Source organism: Acipenser ruthenus, chromosome 13, assembly GCF_902713425.1.
Source record: "Acipenser ruthenus chromosome 13, fAciRut3.2 maternal haplotype, whole genome shotgun sequence".
In the NCBI taxonomy this organism is placed as follows: domain Eukaryota; kingdom Metazoa; phylum Chordata; class Actinopteri; order Acipenseriformes; family Acipenseridae; genus Acipenser; species Acipenser ruthenus.
Window position 1 is genome coordinate 32089576 of NC_081201.1, and position 24022 is coordinate 32113597.

At 47.6% G+C, this 24022-nt stretch overlaps 3 protein-coding genes across 3 annotated transcripts; 2 read left to right on the top strand and 1 right to left on the bottom strand.

Annotated features, from left to right (window-relative positions):
* Positions 1–1299: 1299 nt before the first annotated feature.
* LOC117418623 (transmembrane protein 254) lies at positions 1300–6219 on the bottom strand. The gene is made up of 4 exons (XM_034031821.3): positions 6041–6219; positions 3727–3830; positions 3058–3117; positions 1300–2018 (listed from the first exon to the last, which is right to left on the bottom strand). Exons 1-4 carry the CDS (start codon positions 6191–6193, stop codon positions 1895–1897), a joined length of 441 nt encoding a protein of 146 aa, XP_033887712.2. The 5' UTR covers positions 6194–6219; the 3' UTR covers positions 1300–1894.
* Positions 6220–8377: 2158 nt separating this feature from the next.
* mxtx2 (mix-type homeobox gene 2) lies at positions 8378–11116 on the top strand. The gene is made up of 3 exons (XM_059035266.1): positions 8378–9200; positions 9705–9868; positions 10331–11116. Exons 1-3 carry the CDS (start codon positions 9170–9172, stop codon positions 11114–11116), a joined length of 981 nt encoding a protein of 326 aa, XP_058891249.1. The 5' UTR covers positions 8378–9169.
* Positions 11117–12129: 1013 nt separating this feature from the next.
* LOC117417959 (ribosome biogenesis protein BMS1 homolog) lies at positions 12130–23491 on the top strand. Its single transcript, XM_058985126.1, has 23 exons — positions 12130–12291; positions 13705–13889; positions 14258–14448; positions 14586–14665; positions 14933–15121; positions 15652–15794; positions 15895–16016; positions 16186–16379; positions 16670–16812; positions 17193–17749; positions 17915–18016; positions 18493–18650; positions 18730–18811; positions 18992–19074; positions 19185–19370; positions 20003–20191; positions 20434–20614; positions 20704–20762; positions 21089–21211; positions 21298–21445; positions 21594–21769; positions 22444–22605; positions 22764–23491. Exons 1-23 carry the CDS (start codon positions 12145–12147, stop codon positions 22989–22991), a joined length of 3828 nt encoding a protein of 1275 aa, XP_058841109.1. The 5' UTR covers positions 12130–12144; the 3' UTR covers positions 22992–23491.
* The last annotated feature ends 531 nt before the right edge of the window (positions 23492–24022 follow it).

A 24022-nucleotide genomic window follows, 5' to 3' on the forward strand; every position in this document is an offset into this window, starting at 1 on the left:
TTGTTCAATGAGAGGGAGATCGTGAATCTGGAAGATCTATTTTATTGATCTAAAAAGAGGGAAAACTCAGCGCTGTTCAGGGATCACTTTCTTTCTCCTCTGTATTTACCAGTTGCACTGAGACAGCAAGATTAGTAAGAATGAGACAAAGGATTTCGATGCAACGCTGGTTACATCTTTAAAAAAGACCCATGCACATGTATTTTGTGTGTCTGTCTGTCTGTCTTGTGTGTTTGAGAGCATGAGAAATGCCTCATCTTTGGACTGACTATAAATTGAACTTTGAGCCAGAATATACTTGTTTTTGTTGCCCCATCCAGTCTCCTCTCTCACTCTCTCTGAAGCAGTCTAATCAGAAATGAACCCCTCCACCTCTTATCACCTGTGATGAAGAGAGTGAGAGCAGAGACAGAGAGAAGGGAAGGAGGATGAAAGTGTTACTTCACTGAGGAGAGCTTGGGTAACGAAAGGAGACAGCTTCTGCAGCAGAGAGGGGGGATTAGAGCTGGATAATTCTCTGATCCCATTAGTGAAGGACAGGCTGACCCCAGCCAATTACCTGCTACAGACATTTATAGCATTGCCTTTCCAGACTATTAGGCAACTCTGCTGGCATTGCCCCAGACACACACACACACACACACACACTCAGGTTTGTCTAATATAGTTCATATGTAGTGCTGACCCTGTCTTCTCCTGAGCACTTTGGGTAAGTGGACTGTAAAACGAGAGAGACAGGGTCGACTGGGCACATTCACTATGAAACATGTTGTAATCAGAACAACAGTCCATAGTTAATTCTGTTATCCAAGTCTATAGATACATGTCAGTTTGTAGCACATCATGTCTTGCGCATGTTAGATTCTTGTCTTGCACACACTAGATGACCAACTGACACAATTCTAAAGACATATTAACTAGTATTAACTAGGTGCCGTTTTCTTTTAATTAAAACAGGACTCATAATAAGTTAACATGTCCAGTTTTGATTGAGTGGCTTCATGTCTTGATTAATCATTGTGTTCCACCTTTTCTGCAGACACACACACACACCAGCAGCACAGGGTGCAGTGGGCAGTTTTCGGCCCAGGTTGGGTTTTGAGGGGTTCCTCAGTGATCTCCGGCCTTTCGTTAGTGGATGGTATTTAACTATCCCAAGCTCCTAGCTGGAGTCCCGTGACGGGAGCAAATAAATAAAAAGATTCAACACAGTGTCTTCCTGGTACACTAAGCTGAGGGGCTGGAAGGCAGGCAGGGCGTTAGCAAGCACACCATTAAAAACACACATGTACACACATACAATCTCAAACATTATTTATTTCAAAATTAATACAAATGATCAAACTGTACTTTTATTTTCCTTTACATAAAACAGCAGCAAAGTGAGCCACTGCACCCAGCCCGACTGGGAATGCTGAATCCTCACCCCTACAGCAGCAGTGTCTGGAATGTGCAGGAATACCAAAAGGAGTTTCCACAAGAAAGACTTCTAATCAGAGCTTCTTTTCAAAGCATGTATTCCTAAGAAGAGTGATTGAGAGGCAATACCGGAATCAACTCTGCGCTCCAATGAATGAAGTATATTATATTATATTCATGTTTGTTTCACCATATTTGTAAATTCATATTTTTCACCTAATTAGTGACCCAGCCAGCAATGTCAAGGTGCAGCACAGGAAGGGGGGTGGGAGGGGGGTGGAGGGATGTGTGTTGGTGGGTGGGAGGTGGAGGTGGAGGTGTAGGGGTGTGCATTGGTGGGAGGTGGAGGGGGAGGGGGTGTAGAGGTGTGCTTTGGTGGGTGTGAGGTGGAGGGGGAGGGGGTGTAGGGGTGTGCGTTGGTGGGTGGGAGGTGGAGGGTGTGCATTGGTGGGGAGCAGGGTGTAGTGTCTGGGTCTCAGTGGCGTTTGGGTCGCGGGTCAGGTCGGTACTTCAGCAGCAGTGACAGAGAGGCGATCCCGAACAGGAAGGTCTGCAAACACCACAGGAAGCGCGAGAACAGGCTGTCAATGCCTTTGTCACTGCGGAGAGAGAGGGAGAGACACTGTGTCACTGCAACACAACACAACTACACACAGACACACTGTCACTGCACAACAACTACACACTATAATTATATATATAAAAAACAAAACAGTACTAGTAGATGTACTGAAAGGTCTCTACACTTCCAATACAGTGGCTGCAGGCTGCAATATAGGGAGATTTGTGCTCGCTTTCTCTCTCAAACTTACCCCCCCCACGCCCCCCACCCCCCATCTCAATATAATCACTGAAGGAGCTCTCACTCCAGTGGCAGGGGGCTCGGCGCGGCTCAGTGAGATTGCACTGAGGGATAGAGCCGGTTTGGGAAGAGAGGGTAAAAAGTTCAATTTCCGTCAGGATGACGAGACCTCCCGGCAAAGGTATTGACAAGGTTAGGCGCCTTTTAAGAGTGTTAGAAACTTGCTCTGGGATCTGGAGAGTAGGCTGTAAAACACATCAACTACCACACGCTCACTCTGACCATTGTTACAGCATGCTACAGGTTTGATGGAGTACCACCAGCAAAAAGGGCTGATCCATCAACACTTTGTTTTTTTGCTTGTAACTCATTACCACAAAAGGTTTGAAGAGAGATTTAAACAGGATTTTAAGAAAAAGAAAGTATTGTTGTTTAAAAGCAAGTCTTCTGAAAGGGTTTTCAACTTTAAACATAGTGTGTCATGCACTCCTCAGGAGGGCAGTGTGCAGAATTTAACAGACAACAAACTGATCTGTGGTGTCAACACTGCCACAGCCAGTGAACCTGGTACACATGTGTTCTGTGAGAAAAACTATCCTCTAATGCCCTCTGCTGGCACTAGCATGGATAGCAGTTCCACACACAGCAAGTCAAGTAACTGCATCAGCACATGGGCTCAACATGAACAAAAAATCACTTTTTACAGAACGCTTTAAAATATCTGTGAAAGCTGCCTGTTTATATGACCCCCTACCCTACCCAACCCTACCTTCCCTCTCCCTCTCCCTCTAAGGGGAGCTGCAGCTCTGGAGTAGTGGAAGGGAGCTGGAGTTTACCTGCAGAGTTTGAGGCTGTAGACGGCTTCAGCCAAGTGGACGGACCAGGAAAACCACCAGCTGAAACAGAGAGAGATCAATACCGAGTCACAGAGAGAGAGAGAGAGAGAGATCAATACCGAGTCAGAGAGAGAGAGAGAGAGAGAGAGAGAGATCAATACTGAGACACTGAGAGACACACCTGAGGATACCGGTGACAAGTACAACTGAATATTTAAACTACTCGAGTTATCAGGGTTCATTCCGAATGTTACTCGTTTGCTTTGCTGTTGCTTACAGTGTACAGTTTATTTTGTATTCTGTATTGCTCAATAAACAGGGAGCTCTGCTTTAGCATTGTGGAGTTGAATTATTCAATCTCTTAATTCTCTTACTGGGAGAGAGGGTCAGCCCCCAGACTGGGCTTCTCATCTTGTGTCTCTGTGTACAGTCCAGTTCAGGATACTGCAGTTAGTCAGTCCTTCAGATACGCTGATTTTAAAATCACTGAAGCCCGGGGAGTCTGTCGATATGCGGCTGGTTTCACAGACCCTGATTAGCTCTAATCTTGGGACTACCTCATCTCACCTCAGGTAATGTAATCCAAGATCAGTGCTAATCGGGGTCTGTGAAACCAGCCGTTCAGATTGTAAACGTTTAAAAAAGCAGCGCAGTGTAGCGCGGACTGACCCGTAGTACAGCAGGGGGTAGTGATGCTCCACCATGTGCTTGGAGAAAGAGCCGACTGGACCCAGCGCCTCATAGGGGACCTGCTGCGGCCAGAACACTGCCCACTGAAACACAGACAGCACAGCACAGCAGGGGTTAACACAGAGCCTCTGTCCCCAGCCCAGCTCCACCCCATCCTCCTCAGCACAAGTCTCACTCACACACACACCCCTCACTCAGTACAGCCCCTCCCCACTGACTGGAGCGTTCATCTCACCCCCGGTGTGATCTGCTGAGGCACAGAGACTTCATCAACCCCCCCCCCCCAGTCACATGCAGCTACCAGAGTGCAAGACATTCCTCAGATAAGACAGCCGACAAATAAGAGCTTTATTACTCTTGTGTATAAGAGTGACCAGCAGTTAAACCATGTAATCACAGCACACGGGGGGAGAATCCAGAGCTCTGTGTTTCTGAACTACAGCTGCAGACAGGCTCTCTCTTTATAAAGGGGGGATGGGGGGGGGGTCATCCCTCAGCCAGCCAGACAGAGTCACGAGGTGAGAGCACAAACACGTACACACTCCGACCCCCCAGACACACACACACACACACACACACACAAACTCACTCCAACCCAGACAGGCATACTGCCACAAACAAACACACACGCACATATAATCACACAAACCCGATCAACACACATGAACCCAGGCACACACTTGTACTAACAAACTTATACATACAAAACACTCCTGCCTGTCTGTCTATGGAAACACTGTCTTCAGTCTGTCTGTCTGTCTGTGTGTGTCAGTCTGTCTGTCTGTCTGTCAGTCAGTCTCAGTCAGTCTGTGTGTGTGTGTGTCAGTCAGTCTGTCTTTCTCTATAAACAAACCTAACTTCAAACTGGGGTTTCTTTCACTTTCATTTTATGGATACTATAATTCCAAAGAACAAACACATTCATAATATAATTATGGCTTCTGATTTTAAATCGGTGGACAGCCAATAAACACCGAAAAAACTGTTGAAATGGTTAATCAATTCATGTTGACTTTACCCTATTCCAATTAAAAAATAAAACCTACTACTACAAAAAAAATAAATGCATTTCCCTGTGCTGCTGGGCAATGTCCCACCTTCCTGACTTGTATCTATCATTGATTCGTTCTCAATACTTTAAACTCGCCCCATCTACTGAGTGACAGCACATTCCTACATTTCTATTGGAGACTCCGCTTGCGAGATTTAAAACGAGATTACAATCGGGATGGAGAATTGTTATCGGGATTTCAAGATGTTACAGTTAAGAAATGAATATTTTTAAAACATAATTGTGGCGAAATGTACAAAAATGCCTACACACAAAAACCCCAGAAGAATGTGCCCGTGACCGTAGGGATCTGGTTGTGGAAGACAGCAAAGGAAAGAAGGTACAGCTTAAGTGTGCAAGTACTGTCCAGTTACTACTGTACTGTACATATTTTAACAGAATAAAACGCTCAAGCATTTTGGAAAGTAACCGAAAACACTTCATACAGTATATCAAAAACGAAAGCCCCCAAAAAAACGATTTACATAAAACTCGAAAATAGCCAACAATAAGCACCGACAATACAATGAATAAAACCCGAAAAACAGAAGCCCTCAATATAACGCATTTTTATATCTTCCTAATAATCATTTTTGGGATTGTAAAACGATATGTTTATATAATTTATTTTTCTACTAATAAATCTTTCCACATCCAACGAAAAAAGCTTAGTGTATGCAAGCGGTGTGAGGCTTGGGGTTACGCAACAAGCTGAACTACGTGCTATAGCTGCCTCAGTGTGGTTAATTCAAACTGCTCCAAAAGCAATGCATTTAAAATGAAAAGCTTAGACATACTATTTTGAGACACTGGCCACCAGGAATATCTAACGTATACTGTTGAATTTCGACATATCAATTCATAATATATGACAGATACTAAACGGAACCTGCTAAAAACGAATGGCAGAAAAGGGAATTACCATTAAATGTAAATCTTGAAACCCCTTACACACCTGGCATTAGTAATTGATACACTATACACAATACAAGTTGAATGACGTGCAATGACAGCAGTTTTCAATGCACTTCATTGAATGATTCATAAGGATTATGAATTAGAAGATGAAACATCGCCACTGTTTCTCTATCACGGAGTAGTATCGCGTATTGAACTACATAGTCCCGGACCGTTTTTACTGCAACACCAGCCACTCTTTACCTCGCTGTTTTTAAACAGTAATAACGTAAACAAATACAGCACATTAGTTGGCAGACTTCGTGTTTGGCGAAGGTGACTTACTGTAAAGTATCCCATGGAAACGGTGATCGTTGCCATCCAGAACAGGCTGGATCTCCTGAAATATTCGCCGCTCGCAGCCCGTGCCATGCCCGCAGCAGCCTGTACCCTCCACCGACAGTCACGACCTCGTTCCGACTGACACCTGCTGGGCATTGCAAGAACTGCATCTCTGTTTTCTTCTACTTTTGCAGGTGGCACTGAAGCATACATATTTAAAATATACAGAAACTGTACAGAAATACAAAGTTCCATATACAGTACGACGATTATTGCATCATTAATTATATTATACACGAGTTGTTCTACAGAGTTTTGGCATGGCTCTTTGAGCTAATATATATATATATATATATATATATATATATATATATATATATATATATATATATATATATATAAACGGTGTAGTCTACCGACTGGATCCTGGATAGAGTCATCAGAAAACAATATGAATCTTTCCATATTGAGCATAAATCAAATGTGTTTAAAGATGGCATCACAAAAAAATGGATCCGAAGTAAAACAAAATTAACGCAAAAAAAAGCGCTTTGAGGTGTTTCACGTCTTTTGGAGGAAAAAGAATCCCACCCTTGTCCTCTTAGAGTAAACACGTAGTTCTTGCAGTGTTTTGTTTTTTTTTTTCCTCCGGTGTAGCTGGTTTAAATGAGTTTAATGACCTCTTAGAGGCTCGCTGTAGCGGTGCTCTGAACTGTGAATTGCGGGTATGTGTATTGGAGGGGCGATAATTCTCCTCACCTGGCAGTGAAGTTCAGCACCGTGCTGGCCCTTATGAAAATAATATAGAATTCTTCTATAGAAGACCTATAGGATATTGTATTGAACCTACAGTTTTGTTGGTTTTTTTTATAGATAATTGGGACATTTGGCCTATAGGCTATAGAAACATGTAGATACCTATAGAGAATTGGGACATTTGGCCGATAGGTATTTAGAAACCTATAGGTTATTTTCGGAAAGGGTGATGTTTAACTCGGGATCAATAAACGCGTTCCCACCTCGCCCAGTTCTATAAATGGAGAGGAGAGTGAGCTGTGCCATTTAATGTCGGTTAATTCATTAACCGCTACTGCAAATTAATTATAAACATTGATTTAAAAAAAAAAAAAAAAAAACCCAGCGTTCATTTTTTATGATGTTCTTAAGAAGTTTAGATAAGGCGAGTCACACCTTTTCCAAGTACACTTTGAACTCGGGTTAAGTAGCAGACGCACAGCACGGTATTTAAAAGGTCTTGCAGTGTCCAGTTAAATAACGCTGGATCAAAGCAGCACTGCTGCCAGGATTTTAAAGCCTCGTTCTCATCAAACGGATTTGAGATAAAGTACTTGGTCTCTATGCTTTAGGTCTGGTGGATTCAGTGGGAATAGTTTCCTGCGTTTTGCTTAATGCTTTCTGATTGAGCGTTTTGAGCGAAGTTGCTGATGAATAATTCCAGCATTAAACAAATTCGGACATTATAATACCATTGGTTGGTTTTAACAGTAACGATGTCATATGTCATGCATTACTTTTAAAAGTAACTAAGTAATCAAGCGGTCACGGTTAAGGATTTGTTAGAATTCCAGCACATCTTGTGTATCGCCCCCTGCACGAACACGTGACACCATAGTAAGGTTAAACAAACAAAAAAAAAAACCTGCAACTTTTTTCATGTTTAACAGGAGACCTTTAGTATTTTTTTCTTTTTTGATCAATTGGTCCAGCTGTGCGCCACATGTTTGGGTTCCAGTGCAAAACCTGCCTCGATTCTTCTAATTTCTCACTTCAGTGAAATTGCTCGTCGTTCGCTTCTTTTTGTGTCTCAAACAATTCTCCTAAAATCTCAAAGGAGGAATAAATGCGACACATTTCAAAACGAGACGTAATTCACAATCGTGAGCAGTTAAACAGAAATAGATTTGAGTGAGCTGCACAGACCCAATACAAATATTCACGCGACTTATTAAAATGTGGGTGTGTCGCTTATAGAGGTTTACGACGGTATGTTTCCATTGTCATTCTGTTTTTTACAGTGCTTACCCATTCTTTATTGCGCTGTATTACACTGCTGTGCTTGCTGTGGGACGCTTTGATAGGGGGTGTTTCTCCCCCCAAGTTTGCTGTCAAAACTAGCCAAGCATTGTCACTGCAGACATTAGTTTAGCTGACCCCACCTGCACCCAGGGTTGTGCCTAGCTTACCATGGTTTGCCATGTGTTTTTTAATAAGCTCTCTGTGCTTTACAATGCTTCCCTGTGCTTTATCCTGCGTTCACTGTGCTTTATAACACTTTGCTATGTTTTTACTATGAGAACCTTTTCATAAGGGTGGACATGCTGTCTTGTAGTTCCTTTTATGATTTCTTTAGTTTGTTTAGCTGGTCCAGGATCCACAGTGATTCATCTAGCACCCACAATCCACTTGGTGTCCTGAGTCCTCTGTCACCGAAACTCAATATAAAACCTGTGGTGTTCTGAATGTGAAATAAACACCTTTTGTCTCGGAGGATACCACAATATTAATTTCCACGCCCCTGTCTGCGTATACAGTATTAGCTTTGACACCAATATTCACAGTGTCCTTTTTTCTATTAAAAACAACAGAGTTGAGTTCATTCAATAATTCGCACAGTGCATTCTCACCCCACACTGCACGTATAATAGGACCAGGTTAAGTTTCCTATCTCTCCTGTACTTTATAATGCAGAGATGTTTTTCAAAGTCTTAGTAACTTCTCGTATCAAAACAGTTTAAAAAGAATCTAAAAATTGAATTGAAAAAAATGAACGATAAAGTTCTGCAAGGTTTTGTCTCAGCGGCCTGGCCTGCTTTGAAGGTGAGCTCAGGTGTGGATTGGGCCAGGTGTGATCTCACCTCAAAGACCTGGCACAGACTCCTGGGCCCACACCCCATTACAGGACATTAGAGCCACACCTCGCAATAAGCATTTAGGAGCAGGGGGCAGGGGTGTGGGGGCTGAGGAATATAAATGGAAGAGGCCAGGTGTCAGAGATCAGAACACACCAGAACCAGCACCAGCACCAGAGAACCAGCAGCCACAGCAGGGAAGGAAACCGAGGACCTGGACCAGAGCGACTGACACCAGACTGAGAGACTCGACTGGGCAAGCATGTGGAAGGAGCAAGGCAGCGCCACTGCTGGTAAGTGTGACTCACTGCATTAAGAAGGGTCAGCATAATATTACACAACTGATCAGATGACCCTGCGAGAGACAGCATCTCCGTGTGTAGATCAGTTAACCACCAGCATCTGTTTTCACATCATATGTGGAGCACCACTAAGCTATAACTAACAAAAAAGTCTTAATTTTTAAAGTGCGCTTTTAAATCCTTGGGGGGTAAAATGATTGCTAGATAACTTTCAAGCTGGTGTTAGCTGTGGACAATAACATTACATTTATTGTGAAATCTTAAGCAGTTTGGTTTTTTATACAACATTGATATCAATCCTGCATTTTATCTGCATAGGAAACACATGGGGGGGGGTGGGGGGTGGGACTGCAAAATTACAATGCAAAATGACTGTGCTAAACTTTTCAAGAGGGCATTTAGAAGTCCTTCTCTGCAGTAGACTGTCTGTGTGTATCAGGCAGGTCCTGTTCTGTGTTCTGGTCTCACCCCGGCCTCTCTTGTATCCCCTCCCAGGCAGTGCAGTTCGGTCCCGGGGAGCGAGCAGGAGGAAGCGCACCTCCTTCTCCAAGGAGCACCTGGAGCTGCTGCGGAGAGCCTTCGACAGAGGTGCCTACCCAGGCATCATCCAGCGAGAGAGCCTGGCACAGGCCACTGGACTACCGGAGTCCCGCATACAGGTGAGAGTTCAATCAAACCCAAATCAACCCAGCCCAGCCTAGTCCATCCCAGCCGAGGCCAGCCAAACACCCCCACTATCCATGCATCACTCTTCCACCCCGCACAGAAGTGTATTGCAGTATAGCAGGGTAAAGGCATGGGCACAGTGTACTACAGCATAGTGAAAGCATCGTACAGCACATTGTAGATCTAGCTGTGTACACTGATGTTGTGTCAAAACCCGCAGAGAGATACCACAGCGATTTCCTAATGCACTTTGGTTTTCTCTTTTCTTTTCCATTTTTTTGCTACTATTTAGTCAACCTGTGAATTGCCTACTTTGCTTTTAGGTTAGTCTTTCAGAACATTGGCTTGGTTCTTTTATTCAAAAGGAGTAGAGTGCTCTGCTGTAGTGTAGCCTGGGAACAAAACAAAACAGCAAACAAGAACAGTATCTTATAATTTCTTTTTTTGTTTGACAGGTTTGGTTTCAGAACCGAAGAGCCAGGAACCTGAAGGACAGGAGCAGCAGCAGGAGCAGTAGGGGGGAGGCTGAGCCCGAGAACCCCAGCCCAGCTCAGTCCCAGCCGGGGAGCCTGGCCCTGTGGGGTCCCCTGCACCCCCCCTTTACTCTGCCAGGCTCCCTGCAGCAGCACAGCGAAGGAGAGGAGGAGGAGGGGGATTGCTCTCACACCTCCCTCCCCTACCGCCCTGCAGACCCCCAGACGCACCCCAGACTCAGGCAGTGGATCCCCCCCTTGGAGTCTCCCTGCAGTCTGCCTGCAGCGAGGGGGGGTTATAATATAGGAATAATAAAACAGGAAGCTCAGAGCACAGCAAGTCTACAGGACTGTCCCTCTCTGCACAACCAGAGCATGACTGCAGCACCCGCTGCACTGCCCCCTGCTGGCTCCTGGTTCACACAGCACTGCTACTCATACCCTCCCCTCCCCAGAGAAGCATGGGAGCAGCGGAGGGGCCCCAGCCCCCCACCAGCCTGCCCAACGGCCCCCTCACCCCAGCACTACGCCCCCCAGTGGAGCCTGTGGGCTGGAGCGGCAGCCCCTGAGCTTCCGGAGCAGACCGCAGTTCCAGACTGGGTTCTAGATCATGTTCCGGTTCCGGAGCAGGCTCCTGGGCTCTCCCGCTGTACAGTTTCGGATCAGGACCTGTGTTCTCTGCAGGATCTGTTGGGGGAGCTACAGCCTCTGTGGCTGGAGATGAGCAGCGTGTTCAGAGCAGAAGAGCCAGAACTGTCCCTCTACTAAAAGAGAGAGAGGGGGGGGGGGGGACGGCGAGTGAGAGAGAGAGGCTGAAGCAGCAGGGCCGCTAGACTGGGCTGTAGCTGCTATTCCCCCTTCCTCCGGCGTGCACTTCGGGGATGGAAAGAAGACTCCCATTGCATAGCGGTTTGATCCAGTCCTGGTTGTACTATGACTTTCCTAAGACACACCTGAGCTTGTTACCTATACACTGTGGCTAATCAAGCTCATAAGCTGGAATGGGTGAAACTGCTTTGCAATAAGAGGCTTATTTCCATCCCTGCACTTCCAGGAGAAATTAGGGAAACGTTATCTGCCTCTGTTGCAGTTTATACCTCACTTTTGTACAGTGCTGTGAGATGAAAGGCGCTATATATTTATATGTCAATGCAATTTAGGGGTTCCTAAGGATTGATTTATTTTATTTTGTACATATAGACTCCGGCGTGGAGTGCACCCTTCCTGATGTAAATGTATTGAAGTGTTGGATTAATATTGTGGAATAAAGTTTGCTTTCAACATGTTCTGCTTGTTGCTGTTTTTATTATGCCTGTTGTTTCTCTGATGCCTGTGGTTTGGGTAGCACAGGGTAAACGCACATTTCACCCTTAAAAGTTGACCACAGTATTTTTGCAGTTTTCCTATGAGAGGTATGGTAAATCATATTTAAAAAAAAAAAAAGGAAAAACGTGGTCAACTACGGTAAATGCCTCGTATGACCACGGGGAAAGCATGGGGGAAAACTGGAAACTTACCGTGGTACACTTTTAGAACGTGTATCACATAACTGTTATACTGTAGTTTACATTGCACAGTATGCATACTATCCAGTATCACATCGCCCTCTACTGGAAAGTAGCGGTAGTTCCTATATGAATACAGCAGCATTCTTGTAGTATATCCAGTACTTTGTGTGCAAAAAAATACAGCTAATAAAGTGACGGGGGAAAATATCATGCTATGAAATACTGTGTTGCAATGTTTAAACAAATTAGCCTCAACGTAAATGCGATGACTGCACGTGTAAAGTTTATATGAGTTTGGATTCCAGCGTGGAACCAATTGTACTTCGAACCTATGTCTTGGTTTCCGTGCCGCCGAGTAAAGCGTGTACAAAGACTTCCTGGTGGACACACACGTGTATACGGAGCTGTTTGCAAACTTTAGGAGGAGCGGAGCAGGTAGGTTTGACTGGGAGAGATTGCAGTTACTGGGTATACTGGTAGCGGACTGGGAGACAGATCGGGTACCAAGGCGAGCTGGGAGTTATTGTTGCAATATTTAAAAACAGCAGTAAATAGCTAAAAAGCTAAAAAGTCAGAGTGACCAGGGCTAGGTCATTAAACTGAATCGCAGTAATTTAATAACGTATTCAGAATAAATCAAATACACGTTTTATAATGTATTGAATGCATTCCAATAATAACCTGGACACAACATGTGTCTGAGAGAGAGAGAGAGAGAGAGAGAGAGAGAGAGACTGACTAACTGAGACTGTCAGTGCTGTATTAATACTGTGGGCTGCAGAGTCTGAGGATGCATGGGGAGTGAGTGAGTGAGTGAGTGAGTGAGGTGTCTGTCTGTGTCTGTGTCAGTGCTGTATTCATGTCTCTCTCAGGGTTTGATGATCGTGTATCAATGCTCTGCCCTCTCTCTCAGGGATCGTGTATCAATGCTCTGCCCTCTCTCTCAGGGATCGTGTATCAGTGCTCTGCCCTCTCTCTCAGGGTTTGATGGTCTTGTATCAATGCTCTGCCCTCTCTCTCAGGGATCGTGTATCAATGCTCTGCCCTCTCTCTCAGGGATCGTGTATCAGTGCTCTGCCCTCTCTCTCAGGGTTTGATGGTCTTGTATCAATGCTCTGCCCTCTCTCTCAGGGTTTGATGATCGTGTATCAGTGCTCTGCCCTCTCTCTCAGGGTTTGATGATCGTGTATCAGTGCTCTGCCCTCTCTCTCAGGGTTTGATGATCTTGTATCAATGCTCTGCCCTCTCTCTCAGGGTTTGATGATCTTGTATCAATGCTCTGCCCTCTCTCTCAGGGTTTGATGATCTTGTATCAATGCTCTGCCCTCTCTCTCAGGGTTTGATGATCGTGTATCAGTGCTCTGCCCTCTCTCTCAGGGATCGTGTATCAGTGCTCTGCCCTCTCTCTCAGGGTTTGATGATCTTGTATCAATGCTCTGCCCTCTCTCTCAGGGTTTGATGATCTTGTATCAATGCTCTGCCCTCTCTCTCAGGGTTTGATGATCGTGTATCAGTGCTCTGCCCTCTCTCTCAGGGTTTGATGATCGTGTATCAGTGCTCTGCCCTCTCTCTCAGGGATCGTGTATCAATGCTCTGCCCTCTCTCTCAGGGATCGTGTATCAATGCTCTGCCCTCTCTCTCAGGGTTTGATGATCTTGTATCAATGCTCTGCCCTCTCTCTCAGGGTTTGATGATCGTGTATCAATGCTCTGCCCTCTCTCTCAGGGTTTGATGATCTTGTATCAATGCTCTGCCCTCTCTCTCAGGGTTTGATGATCGTGTATCAATGCTCTGCCCTCTCTTTCAGGGTTTGATGATCTTGTATCAATGCTCTGCCCTCTCTCTCAGGGTTTGGTTTTCAGAATGGAGGAGAAGGAGCACAGGAAGCACCAGAAGAAGCAGAGCGGCCCGAAGGCCGACAGGAAGAAGAAGAGGAAGGCGCCAGGGGCCGGCGAGGAGGAGGATGGGAGGAGGAGGAACCCCAAAGCGTTCGGGGTGCAGTCTGCCGTGCGCATGGCTAGGACCTTCCACAGGTGAGAGGGAGCCTTTCCACAGGGGAGAAGAAGAGAGTACTCCTATTTCTGCTATCGAAATAGAAACGCTAAATATTTCTGTACATTTTATGACTTGCCAATAAAGAACAATTCAGAGTAAGTGTGAGCGTGCAGTGATGGAAATAAGACTCCCATTGATTCTATAGCAGTTTGATCCATTCCTGCTTTCACTATGAGTTTAATAAGACTCACCTGAGCTTGCTACCTACAATATACACTAGGGCTAATGAAGCTCATAGTAAAACCTGGAATGAGTGAAACTGCTATACAGCAGGAGTCTTATTTCCATCCCTTGTGAGTCTCCACCACCCAGAAGCAGGTGTATAATAACCCCCCCGCCCCCCCAGAGCCCAGGACCTGCAGACGAAGAAGCACCACGCCCCGCAGGTGGACCGCTCGGCTCTGGAGCCCCCCCCTGTGGTGATCGTGGTGGTGGGGCCCCCCCGCGTGGGAAAGACCACCCTGATCCAATGCCTCATCAGGAACTTCACTCGGCAGAAACTCAGCGATATCTGCGGACCGGTCACTATAGTGTCTGGTGAGTGAGAGGGGGAGGGAGAGGGGCTTGGGGACAGAGCAACATCCGTGGGCCAGTGACGATAGTGTCCAGTGGTAGAGAAGGGGAGTGTGGGTAATTCTCATGAATATTTCTTCTCTCTCTCTCTCTCGTCACAGGAAAGAAGCGTCGCCTTACCTTCATCGAGTGTGGCAATGACATCAACACCATGATCGACCTGGCCAAGGTGGCAGACCTGGTGAGAGGCTGGGGCTGGTCGCTGTCTTTCTCTCTGGTTCTGGTGCTGATCAGTGCCAGTCTGAGATGATTGTATATTTTTATGTGTGTATATGACTCTGGTCTTGATCCAGTTGCTCTCCATATATGTGTGTTTAGTTTATTTGCTTTGTGCCCGCAGGGCCAGCACAGGTACATCTCACTAGTGAGAGCACTAATAGAAAGAGAAAACTCAATAAAATATAACAATGTGTGTATGACTTGTCCTGACCCAGTCTCTCTCTCTCAGGTTCTGATGCTGATCGATGCCAGCTTTGGGTTTGAGATGGAGACGTTTGAGTTCCTGAATATCTGCCAGGTCCACGGGTTCCCCCGAATCATGGGGGTCCTGACCCACCTGGACTTCTTCAAGAACAACAAGCAGCTGCGCAAGACCAAGAAGATCCTCAAACACCGCTTCTGGACTGAGGTCTACCAGGTGAGGGGGAGTGGGGGTGTGACTCCTTCTGGAGCAACTACTGCCTTTTATAAGAGCTAGGTGACACTCCCTGTCTGTCTGCAGGGTGCGAAGCTCTACTACCTTTCTGAGATGGTGCCGTCTGCGTGTCTGTCTCTTTCTGTGTGTCCTCACTATCTCTGTGTGTCTGTCTGCAGGGTGTGAAGCTGTTCTACCTCTCTGGGATGGTCCTGTCTGTGTGTCTCTGTCCTCACTGTCTTTCTGTGTCTGTCTGCAGAGTGCGAAGCTGTTCTACCTCTCTGGGATGGTGCTGTCTGTGTGTCTCTGTCTCTCTCTGTGTCCTCACTGTCTCTGTGTATCTGTCTGCAGGGTGCGAAGCTGTTCTACCTCTCTGGGATGGTGCTGTCTGTGTGTCTCTGTCTCTCTCTGTGTCCTCACTGTCTCTGTGTGTCTGTCTGCAGGGTGCGAAGCTGTTCTACCTCTCTGGGATGGTGCTGTCTGTGTGTCTCTGTCTCTCTCTGTGTCCTCACTGTCTCTGTGTCTGTCTGCAGGGTGCGAAGCTGTTCTACCTCTCTGGGATGGTGCACTCTGAGTATCAGAAACAGGAGATCCGCAATCTGGGGCGCTTCATCTCCGTCATGAAGTTCAGACCGCTGGTGTGGCAGACCGCCCACCCCTACGTACTGGCGGACCGGTGAGGGAGACTGTATAGCGCCTTTCATTTATAGTGTGTAGTGCCTATAGCGTGACATACCACAGATCAACTTCTTTTTTTAATGCCCCCCCCCCTCCAGCATGGAGGACCTGACTGACCCAGAGACCCTCCGCATCAACCCCACGTGTGACCGCAAGGTGTGTCTGTACGGGTACCTGCGTGGGACATACCTGAAGAACCGCAGCCAGGTGCACATTCCAGGTATGAGCCGCACCTCCCCAGACTGCTTCCCCTGGTGAATTTTTTTTTTATCCTTTTAATGCATCTCCTCTCCTCTTCTGTCTCTCTCTCCTCTCCTCTTCTCTTCTGTCTCTCTCTCCTCTGTCTTCCTCTCTGATCTCTCTCCTTCCGTGCTCTCTCCTCTCTGCAGGTGTGGGTGATTTCTCTCTGAGTGATGTGAGTTTCCTGTCAGACCCATGTCCTCTGCCTGACTCTCTGAAGAAGCGCGCTCTCAACGAGAGGGAGCGGCTGCTCTACGCCCCCCTGTCCGGGGTGGGGGGGGTCGTGTACGACAAGGACGCCGTGTACATCGACCTGGGGGGCAGCCACGCAGACAGGGAGCAGGTAGCACCACACTCTGTAACACCACGACCAGCAGCATGTACAGCAGCACACTGCCTCACTCTCTCACTCTAACACATCGACCTGGAGGGCAGCCACGTGAACCACCAGCCAGTACCGCAGTACTCTCTCTCTTTCTCTGATACACTCACTCCATCCACATTAACCTGGGGGGCAGCCAACTACGAGAAAGTACACTGCTCACACTCACTGTGCACTCAGTCACACACAATGTGACACGCTCGTTCGCTCACTCCAGTATCCTAATCCCTGCCTCTCTACCTCTCTCTCAGGAGGAGGCGCGCCCCACTGCGGAGCTGGTCCAGTCTCTTATCGGGGCGCAAGCCACCATCGACGCCAAGATGGCTGCCAGCAAAGTGTCACTCTTCACAGGCTCGGAACCGCTGAGACAGGGGGAGCTGCAGGAGGAGGAGGGGTGAGAGGGGGGGTGAGGAGGGGGAAAACTAAAATGTCTTGCACTGATTACAGAGGGTGGAACAATTCATTGTGTGTCGATGATCTTTACATGATATGTCGTATCGCAATAGAGGGGTGTATTAGTGATGCACAGCATAGTCTTGCAAATGATTCTGCAATGATATATAAAAATGCACTTTATATTTGGTATGAATTCATTATGTCTCGTATTATTTGAGTTTTATCTTTTAACAAAATGTCGTTAATGATCGTTTGATGTTGTTGTTACACATAACACAAGGCAGCCTTTCTGGACCAGGACTGTCTGGGAATGCAGGTTGTGATATTATTGCATCGTTGCTCCCCTGCTAATTGCATCAACTGATTGAACCCTGACAGAGCTGAGGAGGGTCCCAAAGAGGAGCGAGTATGGGACCCCGAGACACGGAGAGAGAGAAGGAGAGCCGTCTTCACAGAGGAGGAGGAGGGGAGCGAGGGAGAGGAGGAGGACAGCGAGGTGGAGGAGGAGGACAGCGAGGGAGAGGGGGAGGAGGAGGAGGAGGAGAGCGAGGCAGAGGGGGAGAGTGAGAGTGAGGAAGAGGAAGGGGAGCTAGAGAAGCAGCCTGCCCTGAAGAGACTGAGAGTAGCGGGAGTGAATGAGAAAGTGAAAGAGGGAGGGATAGAGGTGCCAGCCTTCGCAGACAGTGAGGATGAACTGGAGAAGAGTGAGGGAGAGGTGGAGGAGAGTGAGGTAGAAGGAGAGAGCAGCGAGGAGGAAGACAGCAAAGGAGTGGGGAGGAAGGCCATGGATTCAGGGAACTGCTCTGAGGAAGAGAGCGAGGGGTCAGAGGTGGACTCCCCTCTCCTCGAGAAGTCGGGGTCAAAGGTGAAGCCTCAGAAACACAAAGAGACAGAGCTCGAGGAGGGGGAAGAAGAACCGTGCTTCGAGACTGCAGGTAACACAGCGACACTACGGGCTGTCTGTGGGTCTGCCTGTCAGTCTAGCAGTCTGTCTGTCTGTCTGTTCTCTCTCTTTCACTGTCTCAGACTGTGAGTTCAGCTGCATAAAAACAATCACTGTAGACGATTCACATTTCTCTCTCTCTCTCTTCCCCCCCCAGGAGAGCTGCAGTGGAAGGAGGGTCTAGCTCAGAAAGCCTCCGAGGCATTTCTACGGCAGCAGCGGAGCACACCCAACCTGCGCAAACTGGTCTATGGCACTGGTGAGAAACCAGCAGGCAGACTGTGAAGGGAGGTTCTCTCGCTGATTCAAATCCTGTTGAGAGTGTTTTCCGTTCTCCTGCACTCTGTTGTGTAGGGGGGGGGGTCTGTCATACAAAGAGTGCAAGAGAAAGAAATGCACTCTCAACATGACTTGAGGAAGCCACCAAACAATTCTATAAACACATGTCATTAAATCTAAATCTAAAGCAAACAAAAAGCTGGTCTGAATGTATTTCATGTGTTTATGCAGACCCTGTTGCGGTTGAAACGTTTCAAATGCTTTGTCACTGACATTGTGAGTGTGAGGTCTACACTCTATGACAGTATAAGTGTCTGTATCTTGATTAGCCCCAGTGTAGAAGCAACAAGCTCAGGTGTGTCTTATTAAAATCAGGGATAAATCAATCTGCTATGCAATGAAGTCTTGCTATATTTCCATCCTTGACATGTCTCTGTGTTTGTGTTTCCCTCGCAGTGGCGGAGGAGGAGGAGGAGGAGTCAGAGTCGGGCAGGGGGGAACTGGGGGGGCTGTTCCATGTGAGCCGCCCCGAGAGTGAGAAGCGACGCCGGGCTGACGGGCTGGACTGCAGCCACTATCCCCCCGACACTACACGGGACTGGGACCAGCAAGAGGTACTGGGGGGACTGTTCAGTAGGGAGCTTGTTGTGGAGGGGTCCAGCCGGGGTCAGTAACCCTGTCCCTGTCCCTCAGGTGCTGGACTCGATCCGGGACTGCTTTGTGACGGGGAAGTGGGAGGATGACAAGGACGCAACCAGACTGCTGCAGGAGGATGGTAAGGAAGAGTCACTATCTCTTAAACTCAGTCTTATTCTCGTACTCACTCTTAACCTCGATTATTCTCACACTCATAGTCACACTCCCTCACTTAACCTTGCTTGCTCACTTTTTTCACTTTCACTGAAAGTCAGGTTCAGTATCTCTGTCCTTGAATTACACTCTCTCTCTCTCGCAGAGGAGCTGTATGGAGACTTTGAGGATCTGGAGACGGGAGAGCTGCACCAGGGGGATTCTGAGAAGCAGGAAGACCAAGCTGAGGTAAGCAGACCAGGGGACATGGGGAGGAAGGGGATTGATGACGGTTTAACCTTGAATTTTGATTTGGCATGTGATGCCATTGCTAAGCCTGTCTGTTCTGTTGTGAGCAGGAGGATGAGAGCGGAGAGGGGGAGGATGAGGATGCAGGGAAGGTGAAAGGCAATGCGGAGGGCGAGAAGCAGCAGCAGCGTCTGGACAGGAAGCGTCGTCTGAAGGAGCGTTTCAATGCGGAGTACGACGAGGGAGACGCCACCTTCTTCGACGATCTGAAGGGGGAGATGCAGCGGCAGGCAGAGGTCAGGGGTCACACCGGGGTCACATGATCCGATGAAGGTTCCTTGAGCTCAAGGGAGGAGATGCATCTGCAAAAGCAAAACCTGAATTTGGGCATTTTGCCACAAGAGAAAGGGCTTAGAGTTAGGGTTAGGGTGCAGTCGTAATCCGGTTGATTTGTAGTGTCTAACTAGAGCCCTGCAGCAGGACTGGGTTCCTGTGGAGGAAAATATACTTTGTTGTGGACGGGACTGGGTGGGCAAAAATTTCAGATTGCGGTAATTAAAAAAAAAAATAATGATTAAAAAAATATTCCGTTGCACCCTGTGAAGCACATACACCAAAGGTGGACCATAGAAAAAAACATTGCTGCTGGGATACTTTAAGACCTAGCTTGACAAAGTCCTGGAATCAGTCAGCTGCTAGGAACTGGACGAATACTGATGGGCTGAATAACTTACGGGGATGGAAATAAGTTTTACTATGAGTTTAGTAAGACACACCTGAGCTTGCTACCTATACACTTGGGATAATCAACTTTTGGTCAAACCTGAAATAGGTGAAACTGCTCTGCAATAGGAGTCTTATATCCATCCCTGACATGTATGAGGTTCTTTTATTCTTATATTCCTATTGTCTCTCTCTCTCCCCCCAGCTGAACCGTGCTGAGTTCTCCGCAGTGGATGATGAGACTCGGGTCCAGTACGAGGGGTTCCGGCCCGGCATGTACCTGCGCCTGGAGATCCAGAGCCTGCCCTGCGAGTTCATCACCAACTTCGACCCGAACTACCCTGTCATCCTGGGGGGGCTGGGGGCCAGCGAGGGCAACGTGGGGTACCTGCAGGTCAGGAGAGGGGCATGGTGTGTGTGTGTGAGAGTGTGAGTGCCTGTCTCTCTGTCTGTGTGTGTCTCTGAGTCTGGCGTGTGCATCAGTTTGTGTGTGTGAGAGTGCCTGCCTGTGTCAGCGTGTGTGTGCATCTCAGATGCTTGTGTGTGTGTATCACATTGTTCTGTAGGATTTGATCCCCTGGTCTGTAACAGTAGCGCAGTGCTAACCTGTCTGTCTCCTGTTTGTCTGGTTCTCAGATGCGTCTGAAGAAGCACCGCTGGCACCAGCGCATCCTGAAGACCCGCGACCCGCTGATCCTGTCCCTGGGCTGGCGCCGCTTCCAGACCCTCCCCCTCTACCACATCGAGGACCACAACGGCAGGAACCGGCTGCTCAAATACACCCCCCAGCACATGCACTGCGGAGCCACTCTGTGGGGTGAGTGAGAGGGCTTTTCAAATACAAAGTGTGTGTGAGAGAGAGATGGAGATGAGAAGAGAGTCTCTAACCCCTGCTCTGTGCTTCAGGTCCCATCACTCCACAGGGCACTGGGTTCCTGGCTGTGCAGTCTGTGTCCGGCACCAAGGTAAGAGAGGGAGGGAGGAGACCGGGCTTACTGCTGCAACACTGCATACTGTGGCATGCTTTGATATCTTTAACATTAAATCACATTTTATATTATTAAAACTTTAGATTGAAACTTGCAAGTCCATTGACTACAAAAGGGCCAATAGTCAGTCTAGCGAAGCTATTGGCCTCTGACATTGTGGGTTTAATAAAAGTGATTGTGACTTCAGCTCTCGCCTCACAGTGGAACACCGCTCCCCTGGAGCTCAAACTGCCCTAGAAACAGTTAGGTGGCTTCTAGAGCAGGGTGCCCTGACGGTTCTGTGCTCTGTGTTCTGCACTCAGGCTGGGTTCCGGATCGCTGCCACTGGTGTGGTTCTAGACCTGGATAAGTCTGTCACTGTGGTGAAGAAGCTGAAGCTGATTGGCTACCCGTACAAGATCTACAAGAACACTGCCTTTATCAAGGTGAGCCGTCCGATCACACACCCACCCCCACTCCACCCTCACTCCACACCCTCTCTCACCCCCTGTTTCTCTACCTCTCTCTGCAGGACATGTTTAACTCAGTCCTGGAGGTCGCTAAGTTTGAGGGGGCTGCGCTGCGGACGGTGAGTGGGGTGCGGGGGCAGATCAAGAAGGCGTTAAGAGCGCCCCCTGGAGCCTACCGAGCCACCTTCGAGGACCGTCTGCTCATGAGTGGTGAGAAACTCTCTCTCTGTCTGTGACTGGTCCTGACCCAGTCTCTCTTTCAGGTTCTGGTGCTGATCAATGCCAGTCGGAGATGATTGTGTGTCTGCGTGTGTGTATGGTGCTGGTCCTGACCGTCTCTCTCCCGCTATCTCTATAGATATCGTGTTCCTGCGCTCCTGGTTTCCAGTCTCTGTTCCTCAGCTCTATAACCCCGTCACCTCCCTGCTGCTGCCGCTGGGGGAGAAGGAGAGCTGGACAGGGATGAGGACGGTGGGGCAGCTGAAACACGATCTGGGGGTGAAGGTCAAACCCAACAAGGACTCGCTGTACAAGGTATGAGAGAGAGAGTGTGTGTGTCTGCAGGGATGGAAATAAGACTCCTTTTGCATTGGAGTTTCACCCTTTCCAGGTTTTACTACGAGCTTGATTAGGCACAGCATACAGGTAACAAGCTCAGGTGTGTCTCAATGGGAGTCTTATTTCCATCCCTGGTCTGTGTGTGTGTCTCCGTGTGTGTGCAGTGTATTGTGTACTGATGTTTGGGTTATTTAGAAATAGTAAAAAGAAGCTTTATAAGTAAAGACAGACTTTTTACAACTAGAAGTTTTCAAGATGAAATTGCAGACACTGAGAAAGTCTTGAGTGTTTAATTGTTATGGGCATGTTTGAATTGTGTTCTGATCTCTCCTCTGTGTGTCTCTGTCTCTGAGTGTGTCAGTGTGAGTGTGAGTGAATTGTGTTCTGATCTCTCCTCTGTGTGTCTCTGTCTCTGTGAGTGTGTCAGTGCGAGTGTGAGTGAATTGTGTTCTGATCTCTCCTCTGTGTGTCTCTGTCTCTGTGAGTGTGTCAGTGTGAGTGTGAGTGAATTGTGTTCTGATCTCTCCTCTGTGTGTCTCTGTCTCTGAGTGTGTCAGTGCGAGTGTGAGTGAGTTGTGTTCTGATCTCTCCTCTGTGTGTCTCTGTCTCTGTGAGTGAGTTGTGTTCTGATCTCTCCTCCCGCCTCTCAGCCGGTGGTCCGTAAGAAGCGACACTTCAACCCGCTGCACATCCCCAAAGACCTGCAGAGGGCGCTGCCCTTCAAGAACAAACCCAAAAATGCAGAGAAGAAGGGCAAGGTGCCCCGGGACCTGCAGAGGCCTGCGGTCATCAAGGAGCCCCACGAGAAGAAGGTAAGAGCCCCTGCCTCGCCCCTGTACTGCCCCATGCCTCACCCCTCTAGAGCCACTTGACTGTCCCTCCACAGCCCCCTCCCTGCCTCTCCTCACAGAGCTTCCTGACCCTGCTGCTGTGTTTGATGTCTAACTCTCTCCCTCTCCCCCTCCTCTAGATCGCCGCCCTGCTGGCTGCTCTGGGCACGGTGCACAATCACAAGCGGAAGAGTGCCCAGGCCAGGCAGCGCGAGCAGCACAAGGACTTCCTGCGGCAGCGGCAGAAACAGGAAATGGACAAAACGAAGAGGCAGAAGGAGGCGCGCAAGAAGATGTTCCGCTTGATCGGGCAGCGAGAGAAGAAGCAGCAGAAATCCAGCCTGAAGGGGGCAGCGCAGCAGGACTGAGACACAACCGGGACACAGACAGAACCGGCCCAGGTCACTCTCACTGACACACAGGCTACATGACTAGATTCCCTGTTCTAAACACAGGCTACAGGACTCTGGAGATTCCCTTTTCTAAACTCCGGAGTGGGGATGATAATGAAAGATGATTTTTTTAACTAGTGAGCACCTGACAAAGAGAGAGAGAGACAGAGTTCCTCACTACTACATTTTGGAATATGTGTTTTCAAGTGGAGAGAAGCCTATATACACACACACTGGCAGTGATGCAACACACTACACAATATGCAGGCAGTGTCTGAGGTGTTCTGCAGGTTGTTTTCAGAGCCATGTTGAGTGAATCTCTGTCCTGTTGAAGAATGACAGCCACTGACGAGCAGTCCTGAGTGTGGAAACGCACACAGGAGACCTGACAGGGAATTCAATATCCTGTTATGTGTTTACTTCATTTAGAATTAACTGAATTGTAATGTAAAATAAATAGTGTTTTTTTTAAGTTATTCAGTGTGCCTTCCTGGTTTTCTAAGTTATTCTCTGTGTCTCTCATGGAATTGATATGAAGTGAGTCTGAGTGGAGTCTCTCCCCATTCTCTCCCTCTCCGTCCAGACGGATGAAGTCTGTCTCTGTGTTCTTCACAGTAACAGGAAGCTCTTGTGTGCTGGTGCTGCAGCAGAGATAGCAAATGAGCAAAATATAATACCGTTACATTTCCTATTATATTGAAGGGCTTAGCTGACAGCAAAGCAAACATATCCGTGCATATCTGAAATATATATTTAAAATGACTTGCCTTGTCTTGTATTTGTTTTTAAAAAAAAAAAAAAACTAAAGCTACCCTGCGGGCAGTTTTTACTGGTGAGGAGTCATGACTGACGTCTGGATGGTAAACGTGTGTAAGTGAGTTTGCATGCTGAAGCAGGTGCAGCAGACTGAGTCAGTGTGGAAAACTTCAAATGACAAAATGAAAAAACCGTCTGGAAATACTGCGTCACGATAGTCTAGCTGTGTGTGTGTGTCACTATACAGCTCG

Coding starts and splice junctions, on each gene's coding strand:
- LOC117418623 (XM_034031821.3), bottom strand. CDS start 6,193: ATGCCCAGCAGGTGTCAGTCGGAACGAGGTCGTGACTGTCGGTGGAGG. Junction 3,831..6,040: donor TTTCCATGGGATACTTTACA/GTAAGTCACCTT, acceptor TCTGTGTTTCAG/TGGGCAGTGTTCTGGCCGCA. Junction 3,118..3,726: donor TACCCCCTGCTGTACTACGG/GTCAGTCCGCGC, acceptor TCTCTGTTTCAG/CTGGTGGTTTTCCTGGTCCG.
- mxtx2 (XM_059035266.1), top strand. CDS start 9,170: ATGTGGAAGGAGCAAGGCAGCGCCACTGCTG. Junction 9,201..9,704: donor GCAAGGCAGCGCCACTGCTG/GTAAGTGTGACT, acceptor ATCCCCTCCCAG/GCAGTGCAGTTCGGTCCCGG. Junction 9,869..10,330: donor TACCGGAGTCCCGCATACAG/GTGAGAGTTCAA, acceptor TTTGTTTGACAG/GTTTGGTTTCAGAACCGAAG.
- LOC117417959 (XM_058985126.1), top strand. CDS start 12,145: ATGAGTTTGGATTCCAGCGTGGAACCAATTGTACTTCGAACCTATGTC. Junction 21,212..21,297: donor AGAACACTGCCTTTATCAAG/GTGAGCCGTCCG, acceptor CTCTCTCTGCAG/GACATGTTTAACTCAGTCCT. Junction 22,606..22,763: donor AGGAGCCCCACGAGAAGAAG/GTAAGAGCCCCT, acceptor CCCCTCCTCTAG/ATCGCCGCCCTGCTGGCTGC.